Below are 22,150 nucleotides of genomic sequence, written 5' to 3'. Positions count from 1 at the left end.
TGATGCCTTCCATGGTGAGAGCCGAGAGGTGGGAGGGTTAGAGAAGCATCCTGGGGAGGAGCCAGGACAGAATGATGGGAAGCGGTGAGGGTACTGTAGGCCACTCCTCTCCCAGTCCGGGAGACTTGACAGAGGAGGCGGACATCACAGTAGCCGTTCCCACAGTGGATGCTCGATGGCTATTGCATCTACAAATGCCTCTGCATATTTATTAAGGGCCGGTAGGGGTCTAACTGAACTGTAGTGAGAGCGTCTGAGGAGGGATTATTACCCCTATTTAATAGATGAGTGAAAAGAGGCTCAGAAAATAAGACTGACTTGCAAAAATAAACGGGGAAGGCTGGACCTTGGGCTGGGGGTGGAGAAGGGACCCTCAGGGGCTCCGAGTGGTGGTAACCTTCCGAAGCCACTTCTGATGCTGGGGAGGAGGAGTGGGTAAGTCCACTCCTTATCCACCTCCCCTCTTGGGGGTCTGTGAGGTGCCCTCTGATCTTTAAGCCATGGTGCAGGTGGGGCAAGACGGGCAGATTGAAATGAAGCAGACTTGGGGGCATCCGGAAGCTTTGCTGTGGCCTCGGCTCATGGTCCCAAAGCACATGTAATCCAGGGCCCAACCTATTCTCAGGGTGGGGAAGAATCTGGGAGCAGAATGGGGGGTGCTCAGAGGGGCTCCCCACGGACAGAGGGAGGGTATGGGAGCCTCACTTTGGCCCTGGAAGAATCCAGGCCTCCTCAGACAGATGGGGCCCAGGGTGGCAGAGGGGACAGAGGGCAGCTCTGCTGAGGCCAGCACTTCCTGGGAGGCATATGTGGACATGGAGGGGACTCTGTTGGCCCGGGAACACCTGGTACCTCCTATATGCCAGCTTGTGCCAAGCACTTTCATTTCCCTCAGAGGCTCTTCACACTCTGCTGCCTGCAGTTTGCACGGGAGGAAAGTGCCGCTCAGAATGGCTGAGAGACCTGCTTAAGGTCACACAGTGGCACAGCAGGAACTATTCAGGGCTGTCTGGCTGCAGTCTGCAATCCTTCCACCACCCTGGTTCTCAGAAACGTTTCTAACTTTGCTTTCAAAGCAAGTTCCTATCAGCTCCTTAGTGGGCAGGGTGGGGCTGCTACCCATTCTACACAGATGGGGCAACCAAGGCTCTGAGGGGTTGGGGCCAGCTCGAGTCACAGGAGTTACAGAATAAGTCTGCAGAGGAGCTGGGGCCAAGCCCCAGGCATCTCCTACCCACCAAACCTGCTCTGGGGTTGCTGAAAGCCCAGGCTGCGCCCCTGGGGAGCTGGGAGTCCAGGCCCGGTTTTGCATCAGGCCCTGTGAGAAGGTGTTTCCTCCTCCTCAGTGGGGCAGCCACTCCGCTGGGCCGCCGGTTGAGTCAGCCTTAGGCCCTCACTGCTCTTCTTCTGGTCCCTGAAACTCAGCTGCCAGGGAAGCCGGGGTTACCCGACGAAGGTGTCCCCTCCATACTGGACCCCTACAGGTAATACACCTCGGGGCCAGAGGGCCCCTGCCAGTGTCCCGAGGGGTGGGCACTGCCACCTGGTGTCCTGAGCACCCTGTAGGACCCAGGGGTCGGGGAGGTGGAACGTGTCTGGGGCTGGAACAGCCAGACAGATGGACAGACCCTTAAACTGACCAATGGGTCTGTCCCATAAGTGTTGAAACAGAGTGGGGAAGACCAGACACTGGATTCTGCCTCTGGAACCAGGGGGGACTGCAGGGAGGGGTGTGCTGCTGGGGACCCTGGGCTCAGATACCCACAGCCCAGCCCAAGCAGACCTCAGGACAAGGGCGGGGAGGGTCAGTTCTGTGGAATGTCCCTCTACCTCCATACTCATACACACACACCTGGTGGCCCCCAGGGCACCAGAGTACACACCACAACACACAGCCCAGTCACACATGTGCACACACCCCACCACGCTGTCGCCCAGAAAGTCACAGAACATATCACACAGACGAGAGTCCCCCATGCAGCACCACACTGTGACATGACGCCCAGACACACACGCAGTGATACAACATTCACACCCACAAAATAAACAGCCTCCCAAATCCCACAGTCTGCAGACGCCTGCTGAACGGAGACTCACAGTGGCACCGGGTAACACAGGGGCAGCCACACAGGCTCACACACCAGGCCCCAGAAGAGCCCTAAACAGTGCGTCTGCAACACCCGGGACCTGCACACAGTAGATGTTCAGGAAATGCTGTTAACATCGGTCACACAGGCATTTCCACAGTGTCACACACGACACCCGATAGAGACACCCAGTCCCCCCCGGGTGAGGGTGGGGCAGCAGGGGGAGAGGGCTCGCTTGAGGGGTTCGCTGACTCAGCTTGGAGGGCACAGAGCGCGGGCTGGGGGCAGGCACAAGCCAGGACCTGCCCGCTGAGTGTCCTCTTCCCATCTCAGCCCTGCCTGGTGCCCCGGGAGGAAGGGGACTAAAGGGGCGGGAGGAGAGGAGAGACCGCCCAGTGGGCTCGGGCCGCGGCTCTGCCCACGGCCCAGTCACAGGCTCCTTGCCACGTCCACACGCCCCTCAGGGCTGGGCAAATGTTTTCCTTCCGGAGTCACCGTGGTACCTTAGCTGCTTTGCAGCACTTGGCCTCCACTACCAGGTCCCACCCCAGCCAGGTCCTGGGTCAGGGCGTGGGGAACCCATGTGGCCAGAGTAAAGGGGTCCAGGGAGGGGCTCCAGGCCAGGGGGCAGGGCTGGCAGCAGGGGCAACCTTGGGCTGGAGGCCTCTGTGGGAGTGGGTGCAGCAGTTACCTCCGGGGGAGGAAGTTAGGCTGTGAGCTGGGGAGGAGGCTGCCTCAGACAGGAAGGCCAAATAGGCCAGAGCAGGGTGGAGGTGAAGGGTGGAGGTGAAGGGTGGAGGGAAAGGACCCAAGTCGGGAGATTCCCGGGGCAGGGCGGTGAGCAGATATGTGTGTGCACCTGTGTGTCCGGCTGCGTGTTCGTGTGTGTGCATTTCCCGTGTGTGTGCAGGTGCACGTATTTCTGCATTTAACTCGGCAAACTTTTACTAACCATCTGCTGTGTGCACGGTTCTGGCTTTGAGGATGAGGCCCTGTCCCTGACTTCAAGGAGCTCACAATCTAGTTTGGGGGATGCAGTATGTGTGTGCAAAAGTGTGTGTGATTTGTATATATCTAAGGACAGGTCTTTGTCCCTGGACTTATTCTTGTATAGGTGAACCCATCTGTGGGTCCTTGTCTCCCGTGTGCGTGCGCCTGTGCGCAGGTTTAAGGATATGTTACATACATCTCTTGGTCTGGACATGGATCTGGGCCTATGACTGCATAGGGCCCTTTATGGGGGACCGGGTATGCGTGAGCCTGTCTTTATATAGGTGTCAGTGTGCATGTGTGACCAGGTGTGCATCTCACTGTGGGGAACTATATCTACATGTATCAGTGTGCGCATGTGCGTCTCTACATGTCTTTGAGTGTGTCCCTGAGTATGTTCATGGGTGTCGGTGTGCATGTGTCCACGAGTGCATCTCATGCCACCTTGATCTCAGACTTCCTGGGCTTGTACCCCGCCCACCATGGGGGGTGTATATTTGGGCAGAAAAGGCAATTGGCTCCAGGATGTGCCCTGTATATGGGCAGGCCTTTACCTGACCCTTGCTCTGCCCCCAGGGAGCCACGTGTGCCCAGCCTGGGCGCTGCCCCAGCTGATGCCCCAGAGGGGCCACCCATCTCAAAAGGGGCTCTGGTCCCTGCCTGGCCTCCTCATGGCACATGAGCCACAGCCTGAGGCTGATGGGCTATTGGATCTCAGCTTCCTGACAGAGGAGGAGCAAGAGGCTATTGCCAAGGTCCTGAAGCGAGATGCCCACCTGCGCCAGCTGGAGGAGCGACGGGTCAGGTAAGGCAGAGTAAGGGAGCCCCAGAGGAAGGGGCCTCAGGCACTGGGGGGCTTGGGTGACTCCCACCCTCTCCCCTACCAACGTGCAGCCTGTCAGATATCTGGGTAGATCTTGTTTTTGCCCACTGGTCCACTCCACCCTTGGCCAGCTCAGTTCATCACCTCTCTCAGGGTGGCTGCACCAGCTCCCTTGCCGGCCTCCCTGCCTCCGGGCTCACCCTTTCTGGCCCACCCTCCATGCTGCAGCTGGGACTCTCCAGATCTGTCTTTAATATCCTCTCCTGAAACCTCACATGGTTCCTCCACATCTCCTGTCAGGGGCAAGCTCCGAAGCGTGGTCCACAGGCCTCCCTGGTTGGACCCTGCCAGCCTCTTCCACCAGTAAGCCTCACCCCCTGACACACATAGACAGAATGTCCACTACAGCCACCCGGGTGCTCCACAGGTCCCCGAACACACCCTTCGCTTTTATGATGTTTCTCCTGCCTGGAAGAGCACAATGGCAGAGCAGCATGGGACTTACAAGTAGTGTTTGGGGACAGACAGACACCTCCTAGCTTGTAACCTTGGACCCCCCCAGTACCACTCTCCTCATCTGTAAAATGCAGCTAACGAGCCCTACCTCATAGAATTAGGAAGGATTATACACAGTCATTTAATGAATAATAATTATTTTTCTTCTCTACCTGGAGAACTCCAATTTGTCATTTAAGAGCAATTCACATGTCACCTCCTCTGGGAAGCCCTCCAGTATTCTCACAGGCAAAGCTGGCCCTCTTACATACATCATGGCTCTACCTCACTATAGTGTACTTGTCTATTCTGGACTCAGTCTCCCCACCAACCTGAGCTCCTCCAAAGCAGGGATCAAGTCTGATTTGCTGTTGTATCCCTGGCCCCAGGTACAGGGCCTGGCACAGAGTGGGTGGCAATAACGTTGATTGCATGAGTGGTGACAGCCGCGCCCTCCCCCATCCTCCAGCAAGCTCCGGACATCGCTGGCAGACCCTGGGCAGCTGAAGATCCTTACAGGGGACTGGTTCCAGGAAGCACGCTTCCAGCGGCACCACCACACCCACCTTGGCTCTGACCTTGTTCGCGCCTCCATCCGCAGGAAGAAGGGCTCCAGGGGTGAGAGGAGCTCCCCAGAGTGGGGCACGCCTTGGGCAGCCCAGGTCACCGGGTGTATGTAGACGAGGACAGAGGGCCCCTGGTTTCAGTTCCAGCTGCCCCTGGCACTGTGTGACTTTGGGTGGGCACCACCCCTCCATGGGCTACAGGAGGTGGGTGGGCATCTCCAAGGGCCAGACGTCCTGAGAAGAGAGTTTCACAGAACTTCTCACCTGGGTGCAGGAGACCAGGCTCAGGGCAGCGATGGGGAGGCTCAGGCTGCTGGGAAAGAGACCGAAGAGGCGCTGGAGCCCAGGTGAGGAGGCATGGCAGGGAGTGGAGGGTGCCTCCCAGTCACCTGGGGCCCATCTCTGACTATACCTCTCCCTCCTCCCAGGATCCCCATGGACGAGGCCCCCCAAGAGAGGTTCAGCGAGGCTGAGGTGAGTAATGAATGACTGAATGGGCTAATGAATGAATGTACAGTGTCCCTGGCATGGAGGTGGGATGTGCTGGGGAAAGAGCCCAGCCTGAGAATTAGGAGACCCTGGCCTGGGCCTCTGTCATCCTCCTCTATCAAATGGGGGTGTGGGCCCATCCTCTAAGGAAACTCTGAATTGGTTACTAGGGGTGGAGTGTGGACTGAGCTGGGTGAGGTCCAAGACTCAGATGCCACCAGTGGGACCCTGGGAGTTAGGTAGGGCAGGCCCTGAGGTGTGAAGGGGTGTGAAGTACAGGCCAGACTGGAGTTAAGTAGGGCAGGCCCTGAAGTGTGAAGGGGTGTAAAGTACAGGCCAGACTGGTCCTGCAGCTGGTTGCCAGCTCTGCCCTGAGGGCAGTGCAGAATCTGAAGCTGGAACCTCTGACCCCTTCACCACTGGCCCCCTCTGTGACTTCTACCCCTTGCTTCTTTCAGGGACCTGATTTCCCCTCACCATATGTCCCCCCAAAGGCTTCAGATCATGAGGAGGAGCCCCAGGCCCAAGAAGGTGAGTGGGAAGGTGTGTGCTGGGAGCAGAGAGGTTGCGGGGATCAGAGGCAGCTCTAAGTGACCCCAGCCACCTGTGTTCACCTTCCTCGTCCTGCTTAGGGGGCGGGTAGGTGCGGTCTCCACCGGAGACCGCAGGGCAGCACTGGGGTCTGAATGGGGGTTGTAAACCAGTCCCTCCAAATTTGCTCAGGGGCAGGGCGGGCTGGGGTGGGGCTCGCTGAGCTGTTTGTGCCCCTCCCAGCCCCTGGCCCCGGGGGCGTTCAGGCCTTCGCCGCAGAGGAGGCTGACCCTGAGCTGGAGCCTCCGTCGAGGGGAGAGGAGGAGCCGCAGCCCCCGCCTGCCCAGGTAGGCGGGAGCGGCCAGCGGCTGCTCTCAAGACCCGGAGCGGACTCTGGGCGGGGAGTGCAGCTGCGCGAGGCTGCGAGCGGTCCGGGACCGAGAGCGGTCGCGGGAGGGGCGGGGGGTTAGGGGACGCCCCCGTCATTTACCTCCTCCTCAGACCCTGGAGGCGTCCGAGATCCTGGAGAATGGGGAGGAGGCCCCGGGGCCCGACCTGTCACTCGAACGCGTGCTCAGCAGCAGCTCCTCCACGCCCAGCCTCAACTCCTCCACGGTGAGGGGGTGAGGGAGAAGGCCTGGGGTGGGGGGTGGGGTGCGCCTCCCCTCCCCGTATCCCGAGGCGTTGCCCCTGCATGACCCCTCCCTTGACCCCCGGACCTGACACTCCAGCCTCCAGGCAAGCTACCTCACTTTACCCCCCTCCCCTCCCATCTGAACTCTCCGCGGTCCCCTTCCCCGGCCCCGACGTGAGCCCCGCAGCCCGCCCTGACCTCCCCACCCTCCGCCCGCAGCTGAGCAGCAGCCAAACGAGCCTGTCCGGGGAGGCGGAGGCGGGCGCGGTGCAGGTGCGCGGCTCCCTGTACTTCGCGCTGCGCTACGAGCCTGGTGCCGCCCAGCTGGGCGTGCACGTGATCCAGTGCCAGGGCCTGGCCGCCGCCCGGCGCCGCCGCTCCGACCCGTGAGTGTCTGACCCCTCGAGGAGGGGCGCTAGGGAGCCGCTCTCACTGCCCAACCCCACCGCTTTTCTTGGCCTCAGTTTCCTCATCTTCAAAATGGGAATAACGTTCTTGGTAGACGCGGGAGCTGGGTGAGATAACTCCTGTAAAGCGCTGCACGAGGCCTGGCACGCGAAGCTGCGTTCCCGGCTGTGGCTGGGAAGTAGGCGCTGGAAGGGGCTGGAGGGGTAAAGGGGTCCCCCTTCACCTCCGGTCCTCACTTGCCCCGCTCCAGCTACGTCAAAAGCAAACTCCTCCCGGATAAGCAGAGCAAGCGCAAGACCTCAGTGAAGAAACGGAATCTGAACCCGGTCTTCAACGAGACTCTCTGGGTGAGGCCGCGACGCCAGGGCGGCCCCCCATTAAGGAACCGAACGCCCCTTCCTGCGGGGACCGGGTGGCGGGGGCAGCCATGGTGTCGTCATTGTCGGTCGTTCCAGTCCTCCATTCTGGGGGAGGAACGGCAGGGAGGCCCTCGCATTAACGCGCTCTCCAACATGTCAGTCTAGAGGTGGGCGCGGCGCTAGTCCAGACCCCCATTAATACCGTCCGGGGTTGCCCAGGATTCCTTCCAGCAAGGAGCGTGGTAGGATAAGCCCCAGCCAACACTCCCGCAACACTGAGGCCGGGGCCATCGACGCTGCTTCATTAAAGCACACCTCCTGTCCCCAGTACTCTGTCCCGCAGGCCGAGCTCCGGGGACGCGTGCTGAGCCTGTCCGTGTGGCACCGCGAAAGCCTGGGTCGCAACATCTTTCTGGGCGAAGTCGAAGTGCCCCTGGACACGTGGGACTGGGACTCCGAGCCCACCTGGCTCCCCCTGCAGCCCCGGGTGAGCAGCTGGCCCGCGCGGGTAGACCCGCGGCGCAGATCTCCCGCCTTTACCGCACTGGGCTTTCCCCCAGTCCCCGTCAGCCTCGAAACCTTAGGGCCCCATGCAGAGGTCTGTTCCTGACTGCCGGTGGCGGGGCTGTCGGAATCCCCAGGCTGTTCTCTCGGCAGCCCCCTCCAAGACCCCGCCCCGTCGGTGTCTGGAGACTCCGCTCCCTTCCGGCCCCTTTTCCCTAGGACTTTGTCCCCACCCCCTGACGAGCCCGCCTCTCGCAGGTCCCGCCCTCTCCCGACGACCTTCCCAGCCGCGGACTGCTCTCTCTGTCCCTCAAGTACGTGCCCGCTGGCTCTGAGGGTGAGTGACCGCCGGCGAGAGGCCAAGCTGGACAGGCCTTGAGAGGCGGGGAATCTCTGTCCTGCAAGGGTGAGGGACAAGTGTCTGTCCTTGGGGCAGGGCCTGAGCCAAGCCTCTTCACAGGCGCAGGACTGCCCCCGAGTGGGGAGCTGCACTTCTGGGTGAAGGAAGCTCAGGACCTCGTGCCTCTGCGCCCAGGATCCCTGGATACCTACATACAATGGTGAGGGGCATCGGTACTTCCCCGCCTCCCTTCGCTTCTCATGCAGTAGAGCTCCCCACCTTCAACAGACCCGTTCTGATCACCCACCCGTGATTCCCCACTCTGGGCTTCGACCGCTGAGCGGAGGTGGAGGGGACAGCTTGAGCCAAGGCCTGGAGTCAGGAGAGTTGAGGACTCCTCTGAGCAGCTGCATTTCGGCGACTGGAGCATAGGACTTGTTGGAGAGCTGAGGCTGAGACCTGGGAGGTCTCAGGGGCCTGTCCATGGAGGACCTGGAAAGCCAGGCTGTGGGGTTTGGTCCTGAACTTGCAGTTCAGTGGTTTTGCAAGTAAGCACCAGAGGAATTCTAGGGGTGCCTCCAGGTGCTGTCCCACCCTCAGAGAGTAAAATAGAGGCAGGCCAGTGAGGTTCTGAGTCCCCAGCCTTGATGCAACAAAAGACATTGTTTTTCTTTTAGGTTTTGTACTTCTGAGTGATATTTTTGTCTTGCAGAAAGGGCTCCAAGGCTTTAAAAAGTTTGGAAACTACTTCTGGGGGGCTGTGAAGGTGACTGAGCTGAGGAGTAGCAGAACTGCATTTCAGAGACATTACTCTGGGGTCCTGTGAATAGGTGTTGTAACTTTTAAAGGCAGGAGATCTGAGAGGAGGTTGGCGCAAAGGTCCCAGGATGCTGAGGGTTTGAAGCCAGTTCTCAGGCAGGAGCCAGAGGACATGGACATTATGAGGAAGTATGGGTAGGACTTGGTGACTTGTTGGTTCTGGGGAGGGTGAGGGGGTGGCCACTTGACGCCAGCCCCCCCCCCCCCACAGTTTGGTGCTGCCTGATGACAGCCAGGCCAGCCGCCAACGGACAAGGGTGGTGCGTCGCAGCCTCAGCCCCACGTTCAATCACACCATGGTTTATGATGGCTTCGGTCCTGCTGACCTGCGCCAGGCCTGTGCTGAGCTCTCTCTCTGGGACCATGGGCCCCTGGCCAGTCGCCAGCTGGGGGGCACACGCCTCAGCCTGGGCACCGGTGAGTGGGGCAGAGCCCTGAGGGGACCCGATGCTAGGAGGCAGGGGCTTGACATGTGGCCCTGGGCACTTCTCTGTCCTTTCCTGAGCTTTGGTGTCCACGGAGAACGTGAGGGTGATAGTGCATGATCTGGGACCAGGCAGGTATTCCTTGGGACCTGGGGTGTCCAGTGTGACCGTGTCTTCCACCCCTGCCCGCCCACATCTAGGCAGCAGCTATGGGCTCCAGGTGCCCTGGATGGACTCCACACCTGAGGAGAGGCAGCTGTGGCAGACCCTTCTGGAGCGGCCATGTGAGTGGGTGCATGGCCTTCTGCCCCTCAGAACCAACCTGGCCCCCAGGACATAGCTGCCCTACAAGCCCTACAAAACCCCTCTTTCTGGCCCCCCATCTCACGGCCTGCCCTTGGCTAAAGTCAATAAAGTCTATTCTGAGGGCAACAAGGGGCTGATGTCGGCTTGGGGGTGGGAGTGGGGAGGGCAGTGACAGCAGGGAAGTGAAGAGGGCCAGATGAAGGAACTTCAGACCCAGACATGAAGACTTTAGGGAGCTGGTCCTAGGACTCCTCCCCATACTTCAGACATCACCAAGGCCCAAGGGTACAAAAGTATTGTTTAATAGTCTTTGCCTGCCGGCACTCCGTGAGCTTGAGACACCTCTCTGGTTGGTTCCCCCCACTGGGGCTAGGCTTGGGCCCTACCCTGCCCCCCACCCACCTGGCCTCCTCCAGTTGCCCCTGGGTCCTGGGGCAGGTGTGTCAGAAGCCGCTGTGTTTCCTGCATTCATCCATCCTTGGGTCTGGCCTCCCGTCTCTGACGTCCTCATTCAGCCTCCCGCGGGCCAGAGGTAACTGGCGTGGACCTTGCTCTCTGTGCCAAGATGGCTCTCCAGATGCGGCATACCATCCCTCCCCTGGGGGCACCAGGCTCAATGAGGCTCAGGCAGAAGAAGGCCCTGGGCTCTCTCTCTGGTACCCACTGTCTGCCTGATGCCCCCTCTGTCCCCAGGGGACCTTAGGGTCCCTATAGTTTTCAGAGAGGAACCCAGGCAGGCCCGTAACTAGGGGGATGGTGTCACGATCTGGCCAGCATGAGGCCATATGTGTGGGTTATCCCTCAAGGGCCCAGGACATACCTGATGCGTGTGTAGATGAGGTCATCTCTAGTGGCACAGGTCAGTAAGGCATGGAGGGTGAAGCTATGGTTCAGTAGCTAGTTGTGGACAAAGACACATACACAGAAACAGGGAGGGGTAAAATCAGAGAAAGATGGGTCCAGAGACCCAGGAACTAGCTGTTCTACTACCAACATGCTAGGACAGATCACACTCCTTGCTGGGCCTCAGTTTTCTCATCTGTCCAATGGGAGGCATATACAAAGTGCTAATTCAGTATTGAGATTCTCTGCATCAGAGGGAGAAAGTGAGAAGAGCTGAGAGATGGGCATAGTTGGAGTCTTTGGTTGGGGGGGTCAGGGACTGCCAATACTCGCCCCCTCACCGTCCGGATGGTGCCTGAATCCACATTCAGTTCCTGTAGCCACCGCACCAGGCCATGGTCCACTGTGAGAGCGGCTGTCAGGGAGAAAGCTGGTGAACCCAAGGATGCCTCTGCCAAGAAGCTGCCTCACACCCACCGTTCGAGCTCTCCAGACTGCTCCCCCTCACCTGCGGGCTCCCCACTGACGCGCTGTAGGGTTAGCTGCACCAGGGCCTGGCACTCCCGTTCCTTCTCAGCCAGGACATCTCGTAGCCTGTTAGAAGGCAGAAGGCAATAGAATGGAGGGGGCGTAGGGAGGGGTGAAGCTCCTGCAGAGGCTATGGGCGAGTCCCAGAAGCTGTACCTATCGGTCTCTGCTCGCAAGAGGCCCAGCTGCACCATCGAAGGTGGAGTTCCCTGCTCGGGTTCCCCTGGGAGCGGGCTCCGCTGGACTGGGGTCTCCTGCTGCTTCTCCTGGGACTCCTCTTCTTTACTGGACTCCTCCGACTTCGGTGGGACTGCCTCCTTCTCCGCCTCTGCCAATCCGAGTGGGGTGAACTCAGGCAGGGCGAGAATGCCCATTTAGGACCCCAGACATCGGCAGAGGACGCGGGGCTCTGGGCACGGGCTAGGCAGTGTCAGCCTGGGAGATATCCATTTGGTTACGCCATCCGCCTGCTTGGCGCCGGGTCAAGCCAGGGCCTCGCTGACCACGCCCCTACCTGCCCTAGTTGTGTTCGCCACGCCCCCAAGGATCACATCCTCGCCCCGCAGGCAGGCAGGCAGGCTCCAGTCCCCCACCCACCTGGGGCCAGAACAGCCAGGGCTGCCAGCACAGCGCGGCTGAGCAGCGAGTCCAGCACGAACATCCAGTGTGGGCGGATCTGGCGCCTGTGGAGGATCTGCTTCACCTGGAGCAGGAGGAAGGGTGCGGCTGAGACTGCAGAGCTTCAGACAGAGATGGGGCTTGAGTTGCAAAGGCCTAGAAAGTCTTCTATCGGAGGCAAGTGGGGTGGGCGGACTTGGGATCAAAGGAGGGGCTGGGAAGCTAGGACTGGGCCGATGTCCCTTTCCCGATGGTTCTATCGGGGAAGACATGGAATCTTGCAACATCAAGTCCTTGTACATTCCCAAGCATGGGGAGCTCACTACCTCTTATTGGGCAGCCCTAACTGAGAAGGCTCCCTCACCGCATCTGGGAAGGCGAAGAGCGGTCCTTGCAGAATCTCGGGCCCGAGGCCCTGGGCCCAAAGCTGCCCTTGCAGCTCCTGCAGCTCCTGGGCCAGCTGCCGGCGGTTGGGAGTGTGGATGTGCGCCCTGAGGCAGCGCAGTAGCTGTTCCACATGATTCCTCCCCAGATGGGAACCCTGAGGAGGCAGAGGTCATCAGCGAGTATTCGCGCCTGAGCCGGGGGAGATGCTGGTGGGAGGGTGCAGGGCGCGGTGGGGTGGGGAGCGGAGGGACGGGGGGAGGCCTTCAGCAGGAGTCCTGTCAGTGCTCGACCAGCAGGGGGGCCGGGGCGAGCTGCCCACCTGTTCCTGCTCCAGGTGCAGACTCTGTGCCAGGGCCTGTAGCTCCTGCTCCAGTACCGTAGCCAGCATGGCCCGGCGCTTGCTCTCTTGGTGCAGGAGGCTCAGCCCCGAACTCTCCTCAGGGGACGCGGGCTCCTCGGCCCCAGGCTCCTCCGGCACCCTGGGTGCAGTGAAGAGCGGCTGTTGGAGGGTGGGCAGCAACACCATCCCGCCACCTCCACCCCAGAGTTTGAATCCTGGCTTTTACTTTTATGCCCACGTCACAGGGACAAAAGAGATGAACTCAGCATTGAGAGGGCACAATAAATATAAGAGCGTGTGGGAGGAGGGCACCAAATGCCATCCTTACAAGTGGTCAAAGTGCGCAAGTCCCCAAGGAGGGCTTTTTCTGGAGGGAGCGTACCAGGACAAAACCAGATGAAGCAAACCCACCCCAGGACCCTGGGTTCTTACCGGAGCTGGCTGGTGTCCCCATAACTGAGCCAGCGCTTGGGGGGACTGGGAGGGTGCTGAGAGGGTGCCTGAGGCCGCGGGAATGTCTGGGACTGGGAGGTCAAGGCGGCTAAAGGAGTGGGGCTGGCGGAAGGGGCGTCTGAGGGAGGGACAAGGCTGTCATCCGGGGCCCCAAGCCCTCTCACCGCCACAGCTCCTCTGCCCTCACCCCAGCGTGCTCACTCCCTCCACCCACTTGGTACCTGAGGGCCTTAGAGCGTACTGGGGGGAGCCGGGGTTGCGGCTCCTCTTCCCAGGTTGCAGGAAGGGGTCCCCCAGCAGCGCTTGAGCACTGGCTCGGAGGCGTGGATCCGGCTCAAAAGTTCGGAGGAGGAAGGCTTGAGCCTCGGCTGACAGAGAACTGGGCATTGGTGGGTGCACCTTGTACATGCCCACCTGGGAAGAGGGCAGGGAGGGGACACAAGGGACAAGTTTAGAGGTGTTCAAGGCCCAGTCTGTCCCCACCCCACCTCATAAGCCAGGCCGTGAGGGATCTCACCTGAAACATGGCAGCCTCCGGGCTCCCCAGCTCGTGGAAGGGTGGGCGACCTGTGGCCATCTCGATTACAGTGCAGCCCAATGACCAGATGTCCGCCGCCTTCCCATACCCTCGTGGGCCCTGGTCAATGATTTCTGGGGCCATATACTGTAGGGTCCCTAGGACAGGAGCAGTAGCAATAATGTGCATCTAGGCTTTGTCGCTGTGGGGGTGGCAGGGGGCTCTGTCATCCTCTGGCCACCTGCATTCACCCTGAACTTTAGTATCCAGAACAGTTCTTATCACCTCCCCTGGTCATCAGCCATCTATCCTGAGTCTCCTCGCTCATCTAAGGCTCTGTCACGTTCGTGGGCTCCATCACCCACAGTAGGTGCCATGATCTAACCTGGACTGCATCATCCGCTTTGACCTTTGGCCGCATCAACACTTCTGGGCTCCGTTTCAGGGACTAAACTCAATGTCATCAGCTATGCAAGCTCCAGTTCTAGATCCTATCACCTAACCCCTGGCTCAATCCCCTGCCCCGGGTTCCATCCCCCATTAGGACTCTAACTCCATGCCCAGGAGAAACAGCATTCCCTGGAAGGTCCCAAGAGTTCTCTGCCCCACATCAGCAACCCCATTCACCACCCCGCCCCCTGTTACCTGTGAAGGTCTCAGTGCAGGGTGTGATGCCTGCTAGTCGCTTGGAGGTACCGAAGTCGGAAATCTTGAGCAGCCCGCTGAAGGTGTTGATCAGTACATTGTCCCCCTGAGTAGAGTGGACATTGTGCTCAGCAGACATCAGGCTGGGCTCCTGGTGCCAGAACTGGACTCTATCCCGAGACCCTGACTCCTGGGACTCCCAGCCTTACCGTGCCTCTGTCAACCTCCTCCCCCTGCCATCCCACTTATCCCCCTCTGGAAGTTAGCTTCAGATCTGAACTTCTTGCCTTCTCTAGGGAACCTTCTTGATGAATTCCCCAACCCTTTGCAAAGGGTCTGTCCACTTAGTCTAAACTGTCAGCCTCTGTCTGGGGCCATATCTCTTCCCCCCCACTCCCCACCAGGGTGAGCCAGCTACACGCTGACCTTGATATCTCGATGCACGATGCGGTTGTCGTGCAGGTAGCTGAGTCCCTGCAGGATCTGGCGGATGTAGAAACTGATGGTGCTCTCGTTGTCCTGCAGGGGTCCCCACACTGACCGCAGCAAGGAGGACAGGCTGCCTGGGAAGATGAGTCCAAGGTCATAATTGGCACCCACTTACTCCAGCGCACAGCTCTGCTCAAAGTCCAGGCCATGGCCCAGACTCCATCACCCAACTGCACTGCCTCAGCTAATTCTGGGCTACACTACCCACACACGCTAGGGTTCATTTTCCCGGAGGGCTCTCCACCCCTGCTTGACTCCAGCCCCATGCCCCACAACTCCAGTTCCGTTCCCGTCCCACGCAGGGCAGGAACCTCCAGGCACTTCCTCCATGAAGATCTTGAGGTAGCCGCCCTGACTGACTGAGCCCAGATAGCGCACGATGTTCTTGTGGCGCAGGCGTTTGTGCAGAGCGATCTCTTCATGCAGTGGCTGAGAGAACCTGGGGGCAGGTAGGGAGTAAAGAACAGGCCAGCTTGGGGCAGAGATGCTTACCCAACTCCAGCGCCAGCAAGGCAGGCCCCCAGGATCTGCCCCGCCCACCAGCACCCCCGCCCCTGACCTTCCGCAACTTAATCACCCAGCCCACATGCCCTCCAGACCACAGCCCGCCCTACGGGTCCCTGCAGTTCTGCGCACAGGCCTGGGCCCACTGGGCTCGTACTCTCGCTTCTGTGAGCCAGCGCACTCGGCTCGACCACTTGGGCATCCGCGTCGCCCCCGCCTGCAGTCCCGCCCACAGGACCCTCTCAACTCGAGGTCCCGCCCATTTGACCCGCCCACCTGGTCCCCCAGCCCCCCACCCCGAGCCCTGAGCCCCGCCCGCGTGGCCTCAGGTCCCAAACCTGCTGTCCCGCTCCGGGATCTCCTTGATGGCGATGCGCACCCGCGTGCGCCGATCGCGGCCGGCGTACACCACCCCGTAGGTGCCCTTGCCCAGCACCAGCCGCTCTCCCGACTCCGTGTACTCATAATCAAACTGGGGGGCGGGTGAGATGCGGGGTTCAGCTGGGCCCTCAGCCCTTCCCCCTCCTCAAGCTCCCAGCAACCCCTTCCTCACCTCCAATACCTCCCCTCCGCCCTCCGCCTCCTCTGCGGCCGCCGTGGAGTCCGGATTCTTCACCAAGGCCTGGATCAGCCCGCAGAACCTGAGGACGGAGATCAGACTGATGGGAGGGGCACCTTGGGCGGAAACTGTCCCCTTTGCCGAAGAGCACCCAGGGAACATGTCCCTTCCTTTCCCTCAATACCCCGGGCACCCTTGCCCTCAGAGCACCCCGACGCCGAAGGGCTGCGCGCACCACTGACAGTGCCCTCCGCTGGGGAAGCACAGCTGGACGTCCTGAGCCGGGGGAAGCGCGTAGAGGAAGCAGCAGCGCTCGTCTCGCTTCGACACGCTGGAAGGGATGAAGAACCCCAGTGAGCCGGGCAGCCCAGCAGCGCCGCCCCCGCCCCCGTCCGACCTCCCCCAGGTCTCCCCTCTCACCTGACACCGCTGATGGAGGCCACCGGCAAGGTCCAGCTGGAGGGAACGTCCTGTGAGAAGAAAAAGGTCCAAGAGGGATGTGGGGACCGGGAGAGGGGTCTGGGGATGGGGGAAAGGCTGGAGAGAAGGGGTGCATAGATGTGAATGGGGGTGACTCACCGGCGATACCACCTGCTTACCGGGCTCCAGCAGGCTCACTGTCACTGCGCTCACCGGGTTGGTACCCTGAGCCTCCAGCCTGGCCGGTAGCAGCACCTTATTCATCTCCAGGACCAGCACCTGCAGATGACAGGGGAGAGGGGTTGGTCAAAAGGGACCTGCCCCTCTCCCAGGTCCCACACCCCACGGGCCTCACCAAGCACTGCTCCCCTTGGGGAGAAGTCATCTTGAGTGGCTGGCAGGACTGTAGCAAAAAGTGGAGCCAGAAGTGGGCGTGGTGTGGGGTTTCTCCAGGAGGCTCTAGTGTGGGTCTGAAGTGCTGGTACAGCAGGAAGGTTTCCATCACAGACACCAGGTACCTGCAGACACAACCTTGCCCTCAGCTCAGCCCAGGCACCAGCTAGCACTGCCAGGGGAGTAGACTGGCTTGGATGCAGCCAGAATGTGGCCATTGGGTGCCATGGGCACTGGTCTGAAAGAGGTTCGGACTAGAAGCCAGTGGATATAGGTGCAGAAGCTGATAGACCAGGCCAGCCCAGGACCACCACAGAAGGGGCCACCTACCATATGGGGGCATTGAGCTTGTACAGCTGCTCTGCAGCCAGTGCCACCTGGGTGAGGTCATTGACAAGGATCTGAGCTCCCAGGTAGAAGCCAACATCCCAGTAATACTGCATCTTCTCCACACAGCCTTTTCGGGCCAGCAGGCAGCCCAGCTTCATGCCTGGGAGGGAGGGGCATGGGTTGTATTGAATGTGATTACAACTTTGGGCAAAGCCCAGGTGTAGGCCACAAAATTCATGTGGGCAGGAACATAGAAATGGCTAAAAACTTAGGTGTGGCCAGATCTCAGGTGGGAGTAGGAGCTCAGGCACAGGTAAGGGCTTGGGAACAAGTGTACGTGGAATTCAGTGTGTAAGGAACACAGGTGTGAGCTTAGGAACAGTTGTGGGCTCAAGGGCTCACGAGGGCCCAGGACTGGGGTGGGTTCAGGCAGAACAGGTCCAAAAGGGGATGTGGTCGGCCTCAGCTCCAGCCCAGTGTCTTCTCTCCCTGCCCTCTCCCCAGGCCCCTCTGAGCTCCTGTGGGTAGGGGATAGGGGTGCAGGATTGGGGTTCACCTATGAGCCGGAGCTCCTTGGAGTCCTCAAAGCGCTGCCCAGCAGCAATGAGAAGCACAGCTGCATTGATGCCCGAGTGGAGGCTGGGCTCCACATCAAAAGCCTTGCGATACCTGGGGTAAGGGTGGGGGGACACGGGGCTGGACTGATGCCCACAGCCTCATTCCTCATCCCTCTAGCTCAGCCCACTGTCCACTCGTTTGGGCCCCTTACCAGTGATAGGCCTGCTCCCGGTGCCCAGCATCCTGGAAGCCAGAGCTGAAGAACATGTCCTTATAGATACGGCCACACATGCAATATAGGTCAGGTGCCACTGAGCCCTCAAACTGTACCAGTGGCAGCAGCACAGCCAGTGCCTTCTCCCGGTCCCCAGGCCTGTTCCTCCTAGGGGAAGGGGAAGAAGGCTGGGAACCCACTTGATGGCCCTGCCTCCACTCTCTGTCTAGGAACCCCCAGACCCTAAACAGCAGGGACCCTTCCAAGGGCCTGACAATCATGAACCCAGAATAGCAGTGACTCTGGTCAGCTCTGATCTTTCTAGAGGTAGTGATCCCAGATGGAAGTGATTTCTAGCTGCAGTGACTCTGAGAAGCAGTGACCTTGGATAGCTGTGACCACTCCAAGGGCAGCGCCACCACCCCACCCCACTCTGGGCAGCAAGAACAGAACAATAGGGACCATTTGACATCAGTGTGACCTTGGTCAGCAAATTCCCTGAACAGCAGTGATTGCAGACAGCAATGACTTTGCACAGCAGAGACCCGTGTCCCCACATGCTACGACCTGAGCCTTGCTCTGCTACCCACCGGTTGAGGGCAAATGTGTAGTGGAAGCAGACATTGTGCTGCTCGGCCACGTCACAGGTGGGCAAGGCCTGCAGTGTCTCCACCAGCTCAATGATGGCTGAGTAGTCCTGCAGGAGGGAATAGCATGCCCTGGCCTGTTGGCCTCTGGTGGGTCCCATCGGCCCACAGACCCTGAGGTAAACCTTGAGCTGGGGTCCCCTCCCACCCCGACACCCCATCTTCCCACCCACCATCCTCTGCACACCTCCTTCAGGCCCAGCAGGTAGTGTAGACACCACACCTTACACGGAGAACCCACTGTGTGCCCCAGCCTCCCAGCTGCCCTGGGAGACAAGATCGTCCCCTATTACAGACGAGGAAACCGAGGCTCAGAGACGTCAGATAATTTGTTCAAAGCCACCAGTGAGCAAGTGAGTCCAGGAGCTGGACTCGGGCTTGTCCGACACTGAATGCCGCTGCCCCCACTGCCCGCCTCTCTGAGCACCACACACCTGCACATCACGGTAGGAGAGCAGCAGGTTGATGATGATGTCAGGGCTGAGCAGCTCTACGCTGTCCAGTCTCCGCTGCAGGCGAGCCAGCTCCTGCCGCAGCTGCTGCCCGCTGAACCGCTCCCGCGCCTGCCGGATGTCCCGCCGAATGGTCTCCCGGAAATAGCCACTAACGTCCATGGCAGGGGAGGGGGGGAGAGAGAATGGCCGGGCTCGCCCCTCAGCCCCAGCCCCCTGTACCCTCACCAGCCTCCTCCTGGTGCACCTGCTGAGGGCCCCCATTACCAGGAGTCCGTGGGCGTGGTCTCCAGCAGGCGGGCAAGCCGGCCCACCAGGGGTGTGAGCAGCACCTCGGTGCCCACCCCAGCCTGTACCAGGCCGTCAGCCAGGCCCCTCAGGAGGCCCGCATCTCCACATAGCACCCGACCAGTGGCTGTCACCACATAGGGGATCAGCGTGTAGCTGCCAACGCAATCCTGGTGGGAGGGAGGTGGGAATCAGTGGAGGTCAGAGGTCAGTACCAGGTTAGAGAGGGGCAGTGAGGGGGTCAGAGGTCAGCACCAGTGGGGACTAAAATAGCAGGGAAGGGGCACACTTCATGAAGGGAGACCACAGGGAACAAAGGGTCACATGGATGTCAGGGGGCACTAGGGAGGTCAGAGAGGAATGAGGAGGCCAGGAAAGATAGTGGAGGTCAGAGGTCATAATGGAGGTCAAAGGGCACATTGGAGTAGGGGTGGTTTCTGCTCACCGAGTTCTTCTGGAAAATGTCCTCCTGCAGGGGGACAGACATTCAGATACTGGTGTTCTGAGTAGGGCCACCCCAGCTTTGTGCCGGCCCCCACCAGCCCGCTGGCCACCTACCCGCAGGGCCTGCAGGTCAGGGAGGTCGGCCTGGGAGCAGAGGAGCACGTTGTTGGTCATGCTGAAGCTCTCCCGCACACCCAGGTGGTAGAACAGGGAGGGCTGCGCCAGGGAGCTGCTCACCTCCAGCACCACCACATCTGCGGGCACACAGGTGGGGGCCCTGAGCCCTGAAGCCCAGCTTGTGGGGAAGTAGCCTGGGGATCCATCCTGGCTCAGCCTGCCTTCCCATTGTGACTCCAGCAGGGTCCAGTTTTGCTCTGGGCCTCAGTTTCCCCCTTTTAGGGTCCCTCTGGCTCATACAGAAATTATATCTATAGTATTGCAAGGAAAGGAGTGGAGCTCCCCGGGCTATGACTCACATGCCACTGTTCAGAGCCTGCGGACACTGGGCACAGAGAAGGAGGGCTGTGCACCAGTCTGGAGCCTGTTCCAGGCCATCTGAGAGGCAGGAGTTGTGCAAAGATAAAAGTCCCCTTCCCTGGGTTCTCAACCCAGTCTCTTGAAAGGGGCTGGCACAAGCAGTGTGCTGTGTGTATACACATGTGTATACACACATGCCCTGTGCGTGTACAAACACTGTGCCTCTGTGTGTGTGTGTGTGTGTGTGTGTGTGTGTGTGCAGCTTGCTGTGTCTGTATCTCTGTGTGTGATACTGTCTGCGACAGTTTATGTGAATCAAGATATGTACGATTTGTGAGTCTGTGACTCTGTGTGTCTCTGTCCTCAAGGTCGAGTCAGCTTTCATTTTTAGGCTGAGGTTTTATGGACATCCTGCAAGTACGGTTCCTGGACTCTTGGATGAACAAATAAGTATCGGGGGCGGGGCGTCCGGGATGGCGAGAGGGCGGGGTGACCCGCGCGGGAATAGCCGCCCCCGGACGACCCTGCTCCGCCTCCAGCCCCTCCACCCAGGCTCGGCGCATTCTCTCGGAACTACTGGGGTCTCATAACCCAAGCTCCCTCGCCTAGAATCCAGTGCAGTTGGGCAGTTGGTCCCCTTCACTTCTCTTTCTGCCTCTCCAGCCGGATCCTCGGAAGTAGTATGCTAGGACCCCTGAATTCCAGGCCCACATGTTACGGCTCCTTTCCCTAGTCCAAGTTCCACCTCCCAGGATTCTCCGTCATGAGATCCGTGCGAGATCATCCCGAGGCTGAGTTCTCCAATCCCACTCCTGAGATACCACACCCTGCCCCGCCCCCAGCCTCTCCCTAGGCACGGTGACGACTCCAGAGTGCTTAAGCTCCAACCCTGAACCACGAGCCAGGCCTGGATCCGCTAAATCCCTGCCCGAGTCCGGCCGTGCTCCAGATCCCCTAAACTCCACTTTTATCACGGCCCCGCCTCGAGCCCCTAGACTTTAGCTCACTTTATGCCCGCATAGCCCCCTACACCCCACACCTCGGGATCTCCCGGGAGTCGCCAAGCCACGCCCCTTCGGCTCCTCCCCAGACCCTAAGCCCCGCCCCAGCGCCCCGCCCCGCCCCCAGGAGCGCTCACCCGCGTTGTAAAAGGAATCGAGCGCTGAGGTGTCTCCCAGCGCCAGGGTCCCAAAAGGCAGGCTGCGCAGCTGAGGTCGTGGCCGCGGTCCGGCGAGCTGCGCGCAGGCCTCACGCAGGCAGCGCAGAGGCAGCGGCTCCGCCTCGGCTCCAGTCTCGGGTTCCGCCAAGGGCTGCGGCTCCCGGGTCAACACGTAGACCACGCTAAGCGGCCGGCTTCTCGCGCAGCCCCGGCCCGGGGACGCCGCGAGCGGCCGGCCCCGGCTCAGCGCCTCGGCCAGCGGGTCCTGCCAGCAGCTGCCGGCGCGCTCCGCGGCTCCGGACCTCAGGCAATGCCCCGCCATGCGGGGGCGCTCGGGCGTCGGGCGCCGGACTTTGGGCACCCGGGGCGGGACAGGAGCCAGAGACAACAGATACCGGGATCTCGGGATCGGGAATCAGGTCAGGATCGGGAATCTCCTACGGGATCTGAAGATCTGGAGATCCGGAGTCCGGCCGGAGGTCCCGTTTGGGCATCTGGTGTCCAGGGCGAAATCCGGCCTCTGACTTGTAAGGTCCTGAGGATCTGAAATCGGGGATTGGGGTCCAGGGAATCTTGGGCATCCGGTGATCCGCGACTCAGAGTCACGTGGGGGAGTCCCGAGAATCGGTCAGGCAGTGCTCACCACCCGGATTCCGCAGGAGAGCGCCGGCAGTCGCTCTCTCCTGCCCTCACATGTATACAGGCCGGGCCCAGCCCTTTCCTGGACGACAAGGGAAAGCTCCACCCTCGGCCCTGGGGCAGCACCGCTCCCTAGCGCCCTGGGACAGCACCGCTCCCTAGCGCCCTGGGACTCGGCCTCTTCCCTCCCTCCTCTCCCGCCTCTGAGACAGGCCGCTTCCGGAACAGCCTGTGTCCCTGTGCGCGCCAACCACTGTGGACTGCTCACAGCAGGCACTCGTAAGATGTGTGCCCAGGGGACTTCTCTGGTGGTCCAGTGGCTGAGACTCCGCACTCCCAATGTAGGGGGCCCAGGTTTGATCCCTGGTCGGGGAACGAGATCCCACATGCCACAACTAAGAGTTCGCATGCCACAACTAAAAGATCCCACATGCCGCAAAGAAGAGTTAAATAAATAAATATATATATAA

General features: G+C 60.4%; 2 protein-coding genes across 5 annotated transcripts; one reads left to right on the top strand and one right to left on the bottom strand.

Moving 5' to 3' along the window:
- Positions 1-3,691: 3,691 nt before the first annotated feature.
- Positions 3,692-9,810, top strand: SYTL1 (synaptotagmin like 1; the record flags this gene model as incomplete). 3 transcript variants are annotated; one of them, XM_082862269.1, is made up of 14 exons in its annotated part: positions 3,692-3,882; positions 4,865-5,013; positions 5,236-5,308; positions 5,390-5,435; positions 5,945-5,981; positions 6,225-6,328; positions 6,483-6,596; positions 6,835-7,001; positions 7,274-7,370; positions 7,711-7,869; positions 8,145-8,223; positions 8,347-8,446; positions 9,257-9,466; positions 9,675-9,810. In XM_082862269.1, the coding sequence occupies 14 exons, from the start codon at positions 3,692-3,694 to the stop codon at positions 9,808-9,810; spliced, it is 1,662 nt and encodes a 553-aa protein (XP_082718395.1). The 3 variants fall into 3 exon arrangements, with proteins under 3 accessions (XP_082718395.1, XP_082718394.1, XP_082718393.1); XM_082862268.1 differs by having other exon boundaries at positions 5,909-5,981; XM_082862267.1 differs by having other exon boundaries at positions 5,909-5,981; positions 6,180-6,328.
- Positions 9,811-10,135: 325 nt separating this feature from the next.
- MAP3K6 (mitogen-activated protein kinase kinase kinase 6) lies at positions 10,136-21,719 on the bottom strand. 2 transcript variants are annotated; one of them, XM_082861258.1, is made up of 29 exons: positions 21,021-21,719; positions 19,520-19,659; positions 19,407-19,430; positions 18,941-19,131; positions 18,656-18,824; positions 18,165-18,271; positions 17,572-17,742; positions 17,359-17,471; positions 16,803-16,962; positions 16,435-16,597; positions 16,239-16,358; positions 16,080-16,129; positions 15,895-15,990; positions 15,654-15,741; positions 15,439-15,572; positions 14,908-15,035; positions 14,534-14,670; positions 14,108-14,213; positions 13,463-13,620; positions 13,167-13,359; positions 12,925-13,063; positions 12,472-12,631; positions 12,130-12,306; positions 11,745-11,850; positions 11,304-11,475; positions 11,128-11,213; positions 10,961-11,034; positions 10,597-10,673; positions 10,136-10,374 (listed from the first exon to the last, which is right to left on the bottom strand). In XM_082861258.1, the coding sequence occupies exons 1-29, from the start codon at positions 21,361-21,363 to the stop codon at positions 10,284-10,286; spliced, it is 3,873 nt and encodes a 1,290-aa protein (XP_082717384.1). In that variant the 5' UTR covers positions 21,364-21,719; the 3' UTR covers positions 10,136-10,283. The 2 variants fall into 2 exon arrangements, with proteins under 2 accessions (XP_082717384.1, XP_082717385.1); XM_082861259.1 differs by lacking the exons at positions 10,136-10,374; positions 10,597-10,673; positions 10,961-11,034; positions 11,128-11,213; positions 11,304-11,475 and adding an exon at positions 11,514-11,582.
- Between the last annotated feature and the right edge of the window lie 431 nt (positions 21,720-22,150).

This window comes from Leucopleurus acutus, assembly GCF_964270905.1.
Source record: "Leucopleurus acutus genome assembly, chromosome: 2".
Classification (NCBI taxonomy): Eukaryota; Metazoa; Chordata; class Mammalia; order Artiodactyla; family Delphinidae; genus Leucopleurus; species Leucopleurus acutus.
Note: the sequence above shows the minus strand (reverse complement) of the source record. Positions and strands in the feature narration are given on the sequence as shown.